The 17957-nt window shown below is 36.1% G+C and overlaps 1 protein-coding gene across 7 annotated transcripts in view; it reads right to left on the bottom strand.

The window, feature by feature from the left end:
* Window positions 1-17957, bottom strand: part of SYT14 (synaptotagmin 14) — a 197188-nt gene that overhangs the window by 11483 nt on the left and 167748 nt on the right. For 4 of the 7 annotated variants that reach the window (XM_064360335.1, XM_064360337.1, XM_012459233.2 and 1 more), the window contains 2 exons: window positions 3610-3799; window positions 652-708 (listed from right to left, as the gene is read on the bottom strand). In XM_064360335.1, the coding sequence (XP_064216405.1) occupies window positions 652-708; window positions 3610-3799 (247 nt within the window). The remainder of the gene's footprint in view (window positions 1-651; window positions 709-3609; window positions 3800-17957) is intronic. The other 3 variants (XM_064360338.1, XM_064360336.1, XM_012459232.2) reach the window with 1 other exon arrangement.

Here is a 17957-nt window from a genome sequence, read left to right as displayed (position 1 = left end):
CAAATGCAGTAAGGGTTCAAAGTTTAGCAAACCAAGTAAAACTTTCTCCTGATTTCATGCAAGAGTACATTTAATGTGCTTTCAGGATAGTTAAAATACTACAGGATTGTTTTTTGGCACAAATTTAATGTAAAATTTTAAGAATGATATCTTAACTATTTTTATGAATTAACAAAAAAATTGATGTGATGTTTAGTGTACAAAGTGAAACATAACAGTTCATTCCCTGATTATTTGGGAGACAAATACTCTCTTTATAAGACTGTGTTTTCAAGTTTTTTAGACTCATGCAAATGATCTTCAGCATGTTGATCCATCATGTGTACTTCATATCAAAATTTCAATTAATTTTAAAGAAAATTGTAATATTTATCATGAAATATCTATTTCTATTGTATGAATCAAAGTACAAATGAATGAAAAAATAAAAATTTTTATTTAAAAAAGTTTTGCTTATTTCATATATGCTCTGAATACCATCATCCATAATCAGAGATAAATTCTAAGTTAGTTTTATTTAAAGTACCACAGATAATAAATGTGCATTGTTTTGGAAACCAACATGGTGGACAGCTTCACTGCTGGCAAGTTTTAGGGTATTTTGGTTTTGCATGAAAAGACAACATCCAATTAGCCTCTACAGGAACTCACCTCGGATAATATAAACCTGTCCACCTATCAAGTGTTTTAGACAACAGAACAGTCCATCTGACAACAGGGGGTGGAAAGCAGTAAAAGAAATAATGACCAGATGTCAATCGTTGGGTGAAAGAGGGTCAAAGGTTAGAATTAAAGAGGAAATACTGTTCACTGGAGTGGAAGAACACAAAACTTTAGCATTTTAATTCAGATAGAGGACTGAACAAAAGGCATGTTGGGTAAATTTCATGGGATGAGAATTTTTAAGGTTATTGTGTAATCTTAAACAAAAATTACACTTTTTAAAAGGGGGACATCTTTTTAATGATATTCTCTTGGTCTAAAGCACATTGAACATAGAATCATGCATATTATCAGACTATAAAAGACTAAGAGTATTTATAAGAACCATCAGAATTATTATGCTTATTATTATTGCTAAATTTAAAGCTTAACCATTTAATTTTCAAATACTTTTATTGCTCCCAATATATATAAATTAATTATGCAAAATAAAATAGGGCTAATGAAATTTTTGCTCTTGAATATTGTTCTTTCTTTGGAAAAATGGGGATTATTTGGTCTATAACATAGTTCAAAGCTTAGAACCTAGGTATTTATGAGGGGCTATAATCTTCATACTGTTTTGGACAAACTAATGAAACTGTTTTAAAACTGTTTTACCTTTTACTTTATGAATATTCCACTTTCATAAAATTACTTTAAATGCTGACTTCTACTTACTTGCTAGTTACCTCCCACCTAACACCGAGAATTATCCTTATACTGAAGACCTAACGGCAATATAATGGCAACTGCTACAACCTACCCTGTGACCCGAAGCATTGACTCTGTGTTCTAATCTTCTGTCGTCTGTTCATTATCCAGCCCTGTACTTGGCCATGCCTCCCTCCATTTTAGTTGTGATTCTTGTTGCTCTAGAGCAACAGTAAGGACAGAAAAGCAAACACACCACTTCATTATGTTTTTTAGCATCTCCAACATAAATATTTGCCCAAAAAAGTGTAGTAAATTATTAGCTAAAGCACAAGTGGCAAACTGATACCTGGGGCTCAATGTGACTCTAAACCATGTTCTATTTATCTAGCACAGTGCTAACGATCTGAGTCTGAATGTCTTATGGCAGGATGTGCCCTCTCATATTTGTCTCAGGCCTCACCATCTCCCCATCTTTGAGTTTTACTCATTTCAGTTAACTCCCAGGCCTTCCAAGTTTGCATTCGAAGTCTATACTAATAAAGATCAAGTCACACTACCAAATCTGTTTATTCTAGAATTGCTTCTTTTCTCCCAGTTTCTCCTTCTGAAATGAGGAGGGGGATAATAATAATAATTCCATCCCTCTTTTATGCACCTTTGTCTGATCTGAGTCTCACAATTACCCTGTGAGAGACATGACCTTAATTTTTATCTATAAAGAAACAGACTTAGGGGAGTGAGATCATCTGTCCAAGGGTAGAAATACTAATTTAAGCCTTCAGATTTTTAATTCAGAGATAGATACCTTCTATGATATATATATTTCCAAATAATATTGGAAAGCTTGCTTCTTACCTATATCATAGAAAGTATCTATCTTTTAATAACTTTTTACTCCTTACATATATCATAGAAGGCATCTATATTTTAATAACTTTTTACTTCCATTGAATAAATAATTTTTATGACAACTAAAGTTAATTTATTTTAAGGGTAAAAAAGTTACCCTTCCTTTATTTTTTAATTTTAATTAATAATAATTATTATTATTTAAGACAGGGTCTTGCTCTGTCACCCAGGCTGGAGTGCGGTGGTACAATCTCGGCTCACTGCAGCCTTGACCTCCTGGGCTCAAGCTATCCTTCCACCTCATCCTCCTGAGTAGCTGAGACTACAGGCTCAAGCCACTATGCCTGGCTAATTTTTAATTTTTTTGGAGAGAAAGGGTCTGTTGTCCAGGCTGGTCCCGAAATCCTGGGCTCAAGTGATCCTCCAGCCTCAGCCTCCTGAAGTGTTGAAATTACAGGTGCAAGGTACTGTGCCTGGCCCCCTCCTATAATAATTACTTGCTATTTGGAATAAAATACTGCATTAAGCAAGTCTGTAAAAACTCTTTAAGAAAATTTAAGGTGGTATTATTATTTCAGATTTATTTTCAAATTTTTAGTTTAGGGCAATAACAGCTTTAATTTTAGATAAGTATAAAGAAGCTGCCGCTTTCCCAGTTTACCTCTTACTTTACCAACATTTTAGAGGTATATTGGGTGACAATTTCACTACTCTCCCATAACCTACCCTGGCCCTGCTGAACTGGGAGACAGATCTCGAGAGAGAACAGTAACAGGCATAACACGCATACAGTCAGGGCAGAGGTACACCATCTAGCTTTCCCTTCTTAGCATCCAGGGTAAACAGCAAACTGTTCCTTATTCTGTTTGTCCTGGTAAAAGCAAAGCTCATTCCATCTAAGAAAAGTCTCTGCTGGCAGTACTGCGTTATAATTTTAAAGGAGAAAAAATGTGAAGTAACAGTTTCTTCTTAAATTGTTAAGGGAGAATGACGGGAAAATACAGAAGTAAATAAAATAGTTTATACTACTGCATGCAGACAGAAAACACATTAAACTTCAGTTAACAATAGCTATACAATTCCTGTTCATATTTGTGAAAATTACTCACTTTTGAAGGCCCTATAACCTTGTCTGGCATTAAAAGATAATGGCTACAATAGAGATAATTTATTCTGCAGACACTATGAAGAATTAAAAGTCTGTCACCTTACAATCAATACTCTGAATTTCAAATTTTTCTACTTCCCAAATGACTGGAAATAGAAAACATGAAACAGATTAGCTGATGATTACACCATTTCATTTTGATTGGTTAAGACTAAATGATGGGATTGAAGTGCCTAACACTGAGAGTCCCAAAGTGCAGAAAACATTAGAATAAAAAAATTTGTTTCACTCACTGGGTGGTCTGTTTGCTGCCAAATTTTTGAAGTGGCTGCCTTTTATCACTTCTGCTGATAGTCTTCCAGTTGTGGCATTATAAAGCAGGCCAATGAGAATTTCTGGAACTGAGCCGTGTTCAAGAGACTGACATGAGGATGTACTTTCACTACACGACATTTCTGACACGCTCATTTGGGAGTCACAGCCCTGTAATCAATAATACAACTTTTATAGTATTTTGCAAGAGAGATATATTAAGAGAGATATTGTTATGCCATGATTATTTGGATTCGGTATGTAAATCACAATAAAGATGAGTTGCAAACCAAACCAAACACCAGATTAGAATTATTGTCCTTAGCATATTTCAGTTCCTGGATTTTTTTTTCATTATATCAAAGTCAAAGAAGTAATAGGAAATGAGAAGATTTCATAACTCCCTGCATATTTATATGTAAATCAGAGAAATACATTTCTTAAACTTATAGATGTTAATAAATTGTTTTCTGAATACGAAAAATTATTGTTTAAAGACTATCAACCTTAAAAGGCTGACAAATATTTAGACTCAATACATCAAATGTCCTAACTGTGCCTTTAAATAAACAAAATTACCTGCTATTTATAAGCCAACATCTAAAACACAGAGATACAGAAAAGTTGAAAAATATGGGAAAAATTAATCACCTAAAAAATAATCAAACAAGTTGATGTAGTTGCGTCATTATCAGTCAGGGTCAGCTGTAAGGCAATAATCACTGGTAGAGATGAAGAAGTACACTAAATAATGATGAAACATGGAAATCACTAAAAAGTAAAATAATCCCAAATTTGCATGCATTTAGTAACATGGACTCAAAATAGAGAAAGCAAAAATGGCCAGAACTAGAAAGAGAAAGAGACATCCGTAATCACTGGAGACATAAACACACTTCCCTCAGTAACTAATCACATTCAGTAACGGCCTAATGGATAGACAAGTCAGTACTATAAGGATGTAGAAGATTGGAATATCACAATAAGCAAAACTGACCCCATGCATAATGTTCATATGCAGAACATTATACCTAATCACTACAAAATATAATTTTCCCAAGCACACAGAATTTTTTAAAAATTCAGGCAAATAATTTCAAATGATGAAAATTATTCATTATGTTTTTTGATTGATTAGAAACCCAAATTCTGTTCTAGAGGAGAATAAAATATATCTTTTGGAAATTAAAGATATACTTTTAGTAACCCATGGGTAACTAAATAATAAAAATAAGTGACTTAAAAGGACTAATAAAATGAATAAACTTCTGGAGAGTCCAATCAAGAAAAAAAGAAGGCACAAATAACAATTATCAAGAATGAAAAAGGAGACATTACTACATATTTTACAGACCATGAAAAAATAAGAGGATAGGACGAACAACTTTCTTCTTATGAATTTTAAATTTGGAAGAAATGTATCAGTGCTCTCCAACCTTTTTGGCACCAGTGACCAGTTTCCTGGAAGACGATTTTTCCATGGACAAGGTGTAGAGGGGACTGTAATGCTGTCACTGATCCTACAGGAGGCCGAGCTCAGGCGCTGAGGTTCACTAGCCCACTGCTGCTTACCTCCTGCTGTGCGGCCCCCATTCCTAACAGCACAGGGACTGCTACTGGTCTGCGGCCTGGGGGTTGGGGACCTCTGAAATGGACGTCTTTCTAGAAAGTTACTGCAAACCAAAAGAGACACTGGAAGACTGTTCAGAAACAGTCTTACTAAAGAAATTGAATTTGTAATTAAAAGCCTTTCCAAATACACATACAAAACAAAAATAAGAAACTCTGGCCCAGATGGCTTCACTAGTGAATTCTAATTATTAATGTTAGTCTCGCGCAAACTCTTTCACATAGTAGAGAAAAAGAAACCACTCTTCAGCTTCCTTTAAGAATTTAGCAAAACATTAAAACCAAAATTTAACAAGGGCATTGTAAAAAAGAAAAATTACAAGATATTCTCATTCATGAATCTAGATGAAAAAATCCTAAATATACTATTAGCAAATGAAATCTAGCAACGTGCAAAATCATAATTAACAGCAAAAAATGTTAATGTTTCCCCTTCGAAATTGCCAACTATTACTACTTTCAGTCAACACTGTAGTGGAGATACCAGCTAGTGAAGATCCTAGCCTTACTAAGACAACAGAATGAAATAAAAAGTATAATGATTTGAAAGCGGACTAGATTAAAAAAAAAGTCCTTATGTTCAGATTACGTAATTATGTACACAGGAACAAAGCTACAGATGAACTGCAGTTGTATACAGAGCTAAAATTTAGAAATCCATACATTACTATAGATCAGAAGCAAACAGAAAATAAAATTTATTACAATAGCATTTATTATGGCATTTAAATATAAAATACCTAGGAATAAATGTAATAAATATATGCAAGGCCTCTACACAGAAAACTATGAACAGTACTCAGAGAAATGGAAAACTACTATATAAACTGTTACTGTATTAGAAAGCTCGATTTTGTAACATTCTCTCCAAATTCATCTATGGATAAAATTCAGTTCTAAGAAAAATATCAGCAGGTTTCTTTGAATTGTTTGACTTCATTAGTAATCAGGGGAGTGGGAATGAAAACTGAGGTAATACTACACAACAAACAGATGAGCTAAAGGAATACCAAGTATGCTGAGAACAAAGCACTGGGAACTGTCATAGTTCTCTTGCAGAAATGTGAAGTGATGCAATTTTTTTTTTTTTTTAATATAGATGGAGTCTTGCTCTGTCTCCCAGGCTGGAGTGCAAAGGCACGATCCAGCTTACTGCAACCTCCACCTGCTGGGTTCAAGCAATTCTTCTACCTCAGCCTCCCAAGTCGTTGGGACTATAGGTGCATGCCACCACATACGGCTAATTTTTTGTATTTTAGTGGAGATGGAGTTTCACCATGTTGCCCAGGTTGGTATCAAACTCCTGAGTTCAAGCAATCTGCCCCCATCAGCCTCCCAAAGTGCTAAGATTACAGGCTTGAGCCACTGCGCCTGGCCCCAATTTTTTAAATGTTATAAATACACATACCCTATGATCTGGCAATTCCACCTCTACATATATACCCACCAGAAATATGTGCGATGGGCCAGACGCGGTGGCTCACGCCTGTCATCCCAGCACTTTGGGAGGCCGAGGCGGGTGGATCATGAGGTCAAGAGATCGAGACCATCCTGGCCAACATGGTGAAACCCCGTCTCTACTAAAAATACAAAAATTAGCTGGGCGTGGTGGCGTAGTCCCACCTACTCAAGAGGCTGTGGCAGAAAAACTGCTTGAACCCGGGAGGTGGAAGCTGCAATGGGCCCAGATTGTGCCACTGCACTCCAGCCTGGCGACAGAGCAAGACTCCATCTCAAAAAAAAAGAAAGAAAGAAAGAAATATGTGGAATGTTTATCAAGAAACATGAAGAATGTCCACAGCAGCATTATTCATATTGGATACAAACAATAGAATGGATAAAAAAATTGTACTGAGTTCACACAACAGCATACTATACAGCAACGAAACCCAATTATAACTACATTTACAAATACGATTTTGAGTAAAACGTATTGGGCCCAAAAGGATACCCAGCTGCATAATTATTCCATTTGTGTAAAGTAACAAAAACTAAATCCAACAACCCCAAAACCAAAACTTCAAACCAGGCAGAACTAAACCGTTATGTTCCTGATGTATTAATAGGTGGTAAAATTATAAAGAAAAGCAAAAAAAGTAATTAACATGAAGTAAAAATTGTGGCTAACTCTGGAGGTGGGAGAGAACAGCGATCAGGAAGGCAGGATGGGAGTTTCTGGGGTTACTGAGGCAATGTTTCGTTTCGTGACCTGGATGGTAATTACATGGGTTTTGCTTTATGATAAATGGGTTGTACATTTGCATTTTTTACCCTTTTCTAGTATGTGTTGGGTTTCCCAAGAAAGAAGATTTAAGACAAGAATTGCATGATGCAAAGACACAGTATACATAAATTAATATGCAATGATAAAAATAAATATCCAGAACTTTCTTTGAAGATTCCCAAAGGGATCCATTCCATGAATTAAAAAGGAAAGAAAAAAAAAAAAAAAGACTGTAACACCATTCCCTATAACAACGTAGTTTAAAAAAATTTTAAATGTTTTATAAGAATCTTGGAGTTTAAAACCTACTACTGGCTGTAGAATTAGTGAAGGAGAATTAATACATACCTGGGACCTGAACTAACTTGTTGGACTAATATTCAGAAGGCTAAAATCTCACATTTTTAACTCTAGACTACAGAATGGAAGCCAACAGGAATATACATTTTATATTCTTCAATCATGGGTACACAAAACACATAGTTTGGTATGTTTTCATGACAGTTGGAGAAGAAAACAATTTTAGTAAGTTTCAATTAGGACGTATCATCACTTATGAAAAGAGTGTCAAAAACATGCTTGAGCACATTTGGTGCATTTGTTACATTAGGCTATTACACTAGCAGCATCTGTTAGAATACTGTGAAATACATTTTTCACAATATAGTATTTTTCACATTAACCTACTGTCAGATAGTAAGATGTGAACCTAATAGTTGCTCATCAACACGGAAGTCATACTGCCGCGTTTAAGAAACAAATCGATACCCAAAGACAGCGATGGAGAGGCCTTTCTCAAATCTAAGGAAAACACTCCCCATATCACTGCTGAGAAAATCATTATCTTCAAGCCCAACAAAAAAGCAAGAGCATTGAGATCCTTGTTGAGCATGTTGTTTTAGTAAGCCCTGCTGAAATATAGTGGTGTTTAAATAACACAGGAAACTATTCTCTAGAAGAGTTCATTATGAATTTATGCCCTACAAAAAGTGCTAATCTCATGTCCCTTCCACTGACATCAGTGTAACTGCCCATTCAACATGGGTAGAGTTGTGGCAGTCTAAGGAGATCACTCATACAAGAAAAGCAGGAAAAAATAGCTATGTAAACAGAATCACTGTAGTTAAAAAAAAAAAAAAATAGTGGCACACGCCTGTAATTTCAGCTACTTGGGAGACTGAGAGGGGAGAATCACTTGATCCCAGGAGTTCTAGACCAGCCTGGGCAACATAGCGAGATCTGTCTCAAAAACAACCAACCTCAAATTAAATACTGATACCATCTGCCCGAATTGCATCTTTCCTCAGACTATTCCTAAGGGCATGCTGCTCTATTCAGTGTGTATTCAGGAATCTCCGTCTACTCCCTCTCTAGACCTCATCATTAATTCATAACTGGGGCTTGCCTAGGTAGCAGTAGCTGCAGGTGATTAAGGCAAAGTCAAACAAATTCCAATCATAATTAGGTTTACTTAAAGGAACAGTCCCACAGCCTCCCCGAAGTAAAACTTCTTCCCATCTTGCATAATATTTTACTTCTTTTTATACTTCCCCTCCTTCCCCGAGTCTTCTGCCTAGGGTGAAGGATTACAAGTAATTCTGTGCAAGTAAATGTAATTTTTGGAGGAATGAATATACTCTATATGTTTACCATAACCAGAATTAGTGGTTAAGGTAGCCATTACATTTCCTTAATAATGTGAATAGGTTAAAATCAGGTGGAAGCTTGTAAATACATAGAGAAAAATCATATGATTAAACATACAATATACTTCTTATTAAGTAAGCATACTGGACTTTGTATTAATATTACATTGCTTCCAGCTTACTTGTAACTACTTATACTCAATATTTTTTAAGGTGAAACCACTGAACTGTACAACGATAATTACTATAACTGAATTACCTATTGATTAGTGTCTGTGGAACTTAATTCCCACTGTGTCTGGAAGACAGCACTCAGTTTTAAATTTTATTTATATGTGAAATGCTTCCATTATACTTTTCTGAAAATGGGGTGATCACAGAGGGTGCTGAAGTTAAAACAAGGGAAGTCACCTGCTGCAAAGTCACAGCTGCCACTAATGGTGAGCTTCATTTCCAGCAGTAAGGCTCCCTCCTCAGGGCCTTTTCCTAGCCCCAGGGAACTAGGTAAGGAGGAGATCACCAGAGGCAATTTCAGGAGAAAGGAAGAAAGAGCCTAATTGCTCCAAATCCCACCTCCTTTCCATCCTCCACAGTTAAGTCTGGTGTAAAGGAGAGCCAGTATGGGTTTTGGTAGGGTTTGTAAAAACACCGAGTGTATCAAAAGGACAGCCTACTAGAGTGAGCAGTGGCTTTGTACACTTTGTACACAGGTAGCTTCAGGTATTCATTGATCCAGGCCTCAACCCGTATCACTAGGAGCCAGTTCTCCTTTATTCATTTCTCAGGTTTGTTTCCCAAATTTGGCTTCATTCCCTCCTGGTTGCCAGCAGCTTAGTGTCATGGGAAAGAGGAAACAGCATCCGACTTGCTCAAACCCAAACCCTGGAGTTTGCTCTTTTTAGAGCCCGTGAGATTTAATTCTAGGTCTTTGGAATAAAGTCTGCTTCAGCAGAATACAGGGGGAGGTTAGTCTCCCAACCAAAATCTGGGTACTGTGTGCATAAGAAAGTTATGAATGCAAGGCAGAAAAAACGGACGTCAACCACATAACCCATCCGACTGAGTCATCTGTCCCCGCTTTTTCCCCCTGGGTCTTCAGTGAGGACTGTCATCCATGTTACTGGGGAGCAAGCAGGTGATCTTGCTGCTGTTGCTCCAATTCTAAGTACCCTGCACAGGCTCTTGTTGGGTTTGATGTGCAGTTATTAGCCTTTCAGGAGCCAAGGAAGATGAAAAGATGGTTCAATGAAACAGGATTTTACCACACTCATGGAGCACAGCTCTAACACTCAGGTTACATAAGGAGGAGCTACAATAAAAGCAGAAAATGTTCACTTTTTCTTTCATAAGCCCTATATATTAACACTAAAAATTAGCATATCTGATAAGATTTAAGATAGAAGAGAAATGAATCATAGATCATCCATATAAATAACCATAATAACAAAACATTTTATATCATCCGCATTTGACCGTAGCGTCATGTGGAAACGGTCATAAAAATCCCTGCTATGATCCACCGTGTGCAGCGGCTCATGCCTGTAATCCCAGCACTTTGGGAGGCTAAGGCAAGTGGATCACTTGAGGTCAGGCATTCGAGACCAGCCTGGCCAACGTGGTGAAACACCGTCTCTACCAAAAATACAAAAATTAGGCAGCCGTGGTGGCAGGCACCTGTAATCCCAGCTACTTGGGAGGCTGAGGCAGGAGAACTGCTTGAACCTGGGAGGCGGAGGTTGCAAGGAGCTGAGATCACGCCATTGTACTCCAGCCTGGGCAACAGTGCAAGACTCAATCTCAAAAAAACAAACAAACAAAAAACAAAAAAAACCTTGCTATGATCAAAATATACGTATATGTATGTATATATACATATGCACTTTTTTGCTGTATGCAATACAAACATATTTAATTAGTATTTCTGCCTATATGCTTATAAATGAGACTGTTTATAAAGTTTACAAATTTCTTTCTCATGCTCTCCTGAAATAATACCTATTTGAAGAAAATATATGTATAAATATAGGCATATGTGTATATTTTTTGCTGAATTATTTTAAAACGCTTAATTTAGGGTTTCTGCATATATGTTTATAAATGAGATTGGTTTATAATTTTCTCATGTTATTTTTGTCTAGTTGGTGACAAAATTATATAAGCCTTGAAAGAGAAGTTGGGTACCTTTCCTTTTCATTTTCTGAAATAGCTTATGTAACACAGAAGTTATTTGTTCACTGAAATTGGGTAAAACTTGCTTCTGAAACTTGATCATCTTTTTTTCCTCCTTTTTTTTAAGGGGACTCTTCGGCTACTGGTTGAATTTCTTTATGATAATCAGTCTTTTCATATTTTCTACTATTCGTAAATCACTTTTTAGACATGTGTACGTTTCAAGAAAATTGCTCATTTGTTTTCAAATTTATTTTCCTAAAGTTATTCTCTTATAATTTTGAGATTTCCATTGAATTGGTTGTTATGCCCTCCTTTTAATTTGACCTATTTTTCTTTCTTTCTCGTTCAACATCTCCAGGAGTATTGTCTATTTTATTAGCAATTTCAAAGAACAAGATTTTATGTTAGACCTCTTCACAATTTTTCTTTAACTTCTATTCTGTTTTCCTTTTCTAACTTTTGAGTTGAAGAATGCTGACAGCTGATCAATTTGCACCATTCTTATGTTCTTAGAAATATATTTAAGGCTAGATATTTCCTTACAATACTGATAGGGCTGAAACCCACAAATTTAAGTATTTTCATTTGTGTTTGTGGCTAAATATTTCCAATTTTAATTATGCTTTATTCTCTGATGCTGAGTTGAGTTAGAAAGTTTTCTGTCTGTGTGAATATTGAAAAATGCAGATTCTGGGGGGTTGGAGTGCGAGGACTGCCTCTTTCACTTTACCTCCTGCTGCTTACCCCCCAATCACGGAGTTCTAGCTAAAGGCACCTCCTTGCTATTCCTTGAACACAACACACACACTCTGGACTCAGGATGGGTTGTTCCATCCACTCGGGGTATTCTTTCTCCAGATCTGTACGTGGTTAACTCCCACACCTCTTTCAAGTCTTTGCTCGTATGTCACATTCCCAGTGAGTCTTAAACCTTGACTCTTATTTAAAATTCTACTTCCTTTCTCACTAGCATTCTTAATTCTGCTCACTCCATTTCTCCCCATACCCTACAGTGCTTATCTCTTTCTTACATACCCCATACTTATAGTATGTACTATGTTTATCTCTTTCTTCTCTACCTAGAATTAAATTTCATACAAGCCAAAATTTATTTGTTTTTTACTAATGTATACTGAGTATCGAGAACAACGTCTAGCACGTAGTGTGATACACTACTGCACTGCCTTCTGGCCTTTGTTGTAGCTCCTGAGAAGTCTGCTGTTGGTCAAATTGTTGTTCCTTTATATCTTCTCTGGTTGCTTTTATCATTTTGTCTGGTATTTTATCTTTTCACTGCAATTTTTATGGGTGTGGACTCAGTTTTAATAATCCTTTGTAGGACTTCTAATTTCTCAATCTGATGATCTATGTATTTCAAATATTAACTTTCATTTTCTCTAGTCTCAAATTCTGGAATCCTTATTAAAGAATAGGCTTAACATTCTTATTTCAACCTCCAAAACTTTTTCATATTTTTATTCACTCATTTTTAATGACTTTTTCATTCTAGAAGTTCAATATCGTCATTATTTAAATCAACCTCTTTTCCCACATTGTCTTATTCATTTTTTGTAATTTCTATTGCTCATCTCTTTATTCTTTTAAAGAACATTTATTTTATAATCACTTTGACAGAGCCCTATTAGTTCTAGAGCTGCCAATACATCTTTCTCTTGGGTCTGCTGTCATTCATGGTGGACCAATTCTTCCTGCCTATACTTTTTAAAATGTGAGTTCATCTTCAATGGAAATTATTTTTTCTGTGGGAAATGTATGGCCTAAGTTTGGCTTCCTGAACAAAATAGGATTTAAGGAAAGAAGTAGTGGAGATAGTATACTGGCAGAAAACCAACAGTATCCATTATACTCTAGTATCTAATATAATGTTTACATTTTAATAGTTTTTAGAAACACTCATATTCATCTCATAATCCTAATTTATTTTATTTGTAACCCAGCTTCAGGCCAGTTGCAAAAAATTATAAATAGACCTCACACAGTTTTCTTTTTTTTTGAGACCAAGTCTCACTCTATTGCCCAGGCTGGAGTGCAGCTCACTGCAACCTTCACCTTGTGTGTTCAAGTGATTCTTGTGCCTCAGCCTCCAGAGTGTCTGGGACTACAGGCATGAGTCACCACGCCTGGCTAATTTTTGTATTTTTAGTAGAGATGGGGTTTCATCATGTTGGCCAGGCTGGTCTCAAACTCCTGACCTCAAGTGATCTGCCCACCTCAGCCTCCCAAAGTTCTGGAATTACAGATGTGAGCCACTATGCCCGGCCATACTGTTTTTTATCTTACTGAAGCATAGAGAATACAATACAAATAAAATTGTTACTTAGAGACTCAGCAGTAGAGAAGTGTATTGAATGTCTGTTCTGCACAGGCACTGGACAAGGCAATGGATGAACTGATTTCAAGGCAGACTATGATCAACTGCCTTTAGAGATTTTATGGGAGAAAATGTGTGGATGTGTTTAACTCTGGATAACAGAAACAATATTCCTGAGATATCGGAAGTTGGTACTAAAAGGATTTCAGCAGGCATAGGGAAGGGCATTTCATACAAAGAAATTATGAGCTAAGCCCCCAAAGTGGGTATCATGTTTGGTAAATGTAAACTCATCTGGAGTGGCATGTGTATATGGGGAGGAGGTGGAAAATGCAGATGGAAAGAAAGGTTGAAGCCAAATTTTCCTCACCCAGCACCGTGTGAGTATTTCTATTAGAGACTTTCTGTCCTATGACAGTTGCTTTGTCTTTCTCACTAGACTCCTTGAAAGCAGAACTTTTGTTTTATTCATCTGTGTATGTCCTCAAATTAGTACAGTCCCTATCACTCAGCAGACACTTAATAAATATTGCGGAATGAAAATCATGAAAGACATGAAATGTGGTGGTAAGAAGAGGTGGACCTATTCTACAAGTAGTGGAAGCGAGAGAGGCATTCTGAACTGGGGAGTAACATGCTCAGACACATGTCTTCAAAAAGTAATATAAGGCCAAATAGGCTGCATGACTGAGCACTCGGGTCACCATTTACGTAGCTGTGCTGGTGAAGTGACCTGGAGTCTGTCTTTGAGCACATTTTACATCCTGAGCAAAAAATTGCAATTCTTTTTTCACCCTGTAGCAAAACGTAGACTTTTATCTGTTTTATTATCATCAATCTCAGTGATCTAGACACGTGTTATAGTTGGAGTAATCATGTAAGATTTTTCTAACCTAGCAGCTTTAGCACATATTAAGAGCTATACATTTTGCTTCAAAATTAATGTAGCTGACTTCCTTGATTTCTTATTAGTCTATCACATTTCTGAAAATTTCAAAAGCCTTCTTTCTCCGAGATATCTGAGTCACTGCTGACACATAGTGGGCTGCTAAATAGTAAAGACTCTGTATCTCAGAAATGCGCTCACATTTACACCTGGGGGACGTGTGAGCTTTTTAAATTGGTCACTCAGCAGATAAGAGTGCTAGAATCAGTTATTCCTATGCAAGCTGACATATCCAATTATGTTAAATGTTCCCTTTAATGATGACTTGAATCTATGTTTTTAATATAAATATGTTTTTATTATTGGAAAACTAAATAGAATGCCAATTAAAATATTAATATAACAGTCCCAAATGATTTCTAAATGTCTTCTATGTTTTGGATTATAATTATCCATAGACTACTGGTTTTCCAACTTTGGTTGGTGAAATCTATTGAATTTCATTTTTAAAATATAATTTTAGCTATTTAAAAACTAAAATAAAAACAATACAAGTACATGAATGAGTAATAAAATAGGGGTGATACAGTGAAGTCATAAGGAAAGAAAACTTTGGAGCCAGATTTATGGGGATCTGTCAGTTACAGGACTGTGACTTTAGCATCTCCATACTTCAGTTATCTAAGAGGTGGAATAACTATGTCTACCTCCTTAGTAGTTATACCACTTGTTAACATATTAGAGAACACTGATGCATTTATTTGTATTGCAAATAAATTTAATATATTATTGTTTGTATCTTGCACTAAAGATTTACCTGTCATTTCTGTTTAACTGAGAATGTCTGAAGTTTACAGAGCAAGCTGTTAAAAAAAGTTATCATTTGTAACTCCTCATCTATGTGAATCAGAATTTTCTCTAAAATGTATAATTAAAACAAAAGAAATAAGCTGCACTGGATTTCAGAGCTGCAGCAAAATGAAAATGTATTAGCAGCAATTGTAGGTGCCTGTGTTTTGGAGTAAGACAGTTGAGTTTATGAATAAGCTCTAACATTTTGCCATCTCTGTGACCTCGGACGTTTTAAACGTCCCTTGAGACTCAAATGTCCTCATATGTAAAAATAATACAGAAATAGTACCCTCTAGAAAATTTTATTCTCAATTTTTTATTCATCAAAACAACCCTATCATTTTCAACATTAGATGTTACAAGTAAATGTTATAAAATAAGATTTCTGTTAGTAAAATGTCACTTTTCTTTGCTTATATGAGTTATAAATAATATCTGATTTGAAATAACGGGTTTGAATGCTTGAAAAGCTTGAAAAGCCTTGAACTACACTATCTTTATATCCTATTTCTGAATGGTCATTCAAATGACCAAATTTTAAACATTGTTAGATTGTGCTGCCCTCTACCGACCCAGGTTCTCCAAAATATTTTGAGTCTTAAGTCAAAACTTACAGTATTATAGTTAAGTAATTCTCTAGTAGGCTGGAGGACAGTAATAATTTAGATGATAAAATATTGAAGGTAGCTTTCAATAATATATGACATTTATCAAGATATTAAAGTATAAACAATCAATGGTGGGAGCAAATGAACATAATCTATTTCCAACTGTGTAGATGTCCAATTCCAAGTAACTACTATAATTGCTATTGTTTACAGTGCTGCTGACACCTGGTGAAAAATCAGCAAAATATATACATTTTTGGCTAAAATTAAATGTTCAGTAATTACTTCCTGGAGTCTTTCACTGAATTAACAGCAACTTGATCTTTATTTCCCTACATTAGAATGGCATTTGTTTTTTTGGCTAGCTGCAATGTTTGAAAATTATACTTTTCATGAATTACCTTTTCCACCTTTTATAATCTCACATGACAAACCAGAAATACACTGGTGATTTTTCCTCCAGAGAGCATCTCAAAATAGGCTCTTCCTTACTATTAAAACTCCTTTCTTTAATGGAGTGCTATTATCTAATAGTGCAAAAAGTACTTGACAAATCAAAAGAGCTAGGAGCAGTTCTACCTGTTGCTTGTCCTAAGCCTTGGAGGTAACTGACCTACTGAAAGTCTCACTTTTCTCCATTATAAAACAGAAATTCATGTTCATGTCCACTCAAGTGATAAGATTACAAGAGCGAACACATATTTTAAAAAAAGATCACTATAACTTTATTTCTATAATGCAATTTCATCTTAGTTATCTTTTCCACATTCTGATGTTTCTTGTACACCATTATCTGTGTAGTCTGCCGTGGATGCATACAGCAGGAAATGCGGGAGGCAGGGGTGCAGAGAGCAGGCACAGGAGAGGACTCCTATGCTCGCTCAATCAGGTCATCCTCCATGTCAGCTCAAACTGTTACTTACTTTTAAATCTTTTAACTTTTGGCCTTGTATCTCTCTTCTGATAATCTCAGTTTTCCTTAACTGGATGGCCATTTTGGATGAGCTCACCACACTGCAGTTTACCAATCTCCATGCCAGCATATGGACATCAGACACTGGTAAGCTAGATTTCCATACGCCTGGCTTTGGTGGTGACACACCTCTACTCAAAAACACTTAAGGGCAGAATGGTGAAGTAAGAACCTCTGAAAGTCTGCTCTTCTGTAAAAGCAACATAAACACTGGCAAACCTTGTCAAAATAAACTTTTTCAGAACTCTGAACTAACTCAAGGCATGCAACACTCCAAGGAGCGTTTATTCAAGAAAAATCGCTGAATACTGTGAGAATGACAAGGTTTGTAGCATTTTAAATGTACTATTTTCCCATTACCCTCTCCCCAGTTTCCTAGTAGTGTTGAAAGCCAACATTTGTAACTATGAAATCTAGCAGCCCCACAGATGCTGGAGGGGGATGAATGCGTTTGTAGTGCCCAGGAGCCCCATCTTCCGAGAAATGACATTACTTGACTTGTCTCACAGTTCTGTGAAAAGTTCCATTCTCAGGCTTTGCCTTGATTTTACTTGGCTTGGAGATTGATCTGTGTGAACAGAACAGCAACAGCTGTATCCTTAGAACATTTGCTGAAACAATTAGTGGCAATTGTTTAACACTGCAGCCACCAAGAAGCAGTATCAGTTCCGGCTAATGAAAAAAATAAGAGGAAAATCTAGGGAATGAGAAGTTCTAACACATTTCTGGAAATCTAGCGGTCCATGCACATGTGCATGGTTATGTGCATTAAATGAAAAAAACTTGAGAAGGTCCTAGTCTCTTACCTCTAGCTGATCCTGTTGCTCCATGCACGCAGAAAGTGAAAGCTAAGACACAATTGTAAACTGACTCTCGGAGCATTGAAGGCATGGCTCAATACACACAGAACTCCTCAGCAAAGACTTAATGAAATCCCTGTCCAGTTATTAGCTGACCACTAGTGTTAACTGAGACGCACATGACAATAATACAGACTTTACAATATT

This window comes from Aotus nancymaae, unplaced genomic scaffold (genome assembly GCF_030222135.1).
Source record: "Aotus nancymaae isolate 86718 unplaced genomic scaffold, 86718_ANA_hifiasm-v0.15.2.pri h1tg000039l, whole genome shotgun sequence".
Taxonomy (NCBI): Eukaryota; Metazoa; Chordata; class Mammalia; order Primates; family Aotidae; genus Aotus; species Aotus nancymaae.
This window is presented reverse-complemented; position numbering and strand designations above follow the sequence as displayed.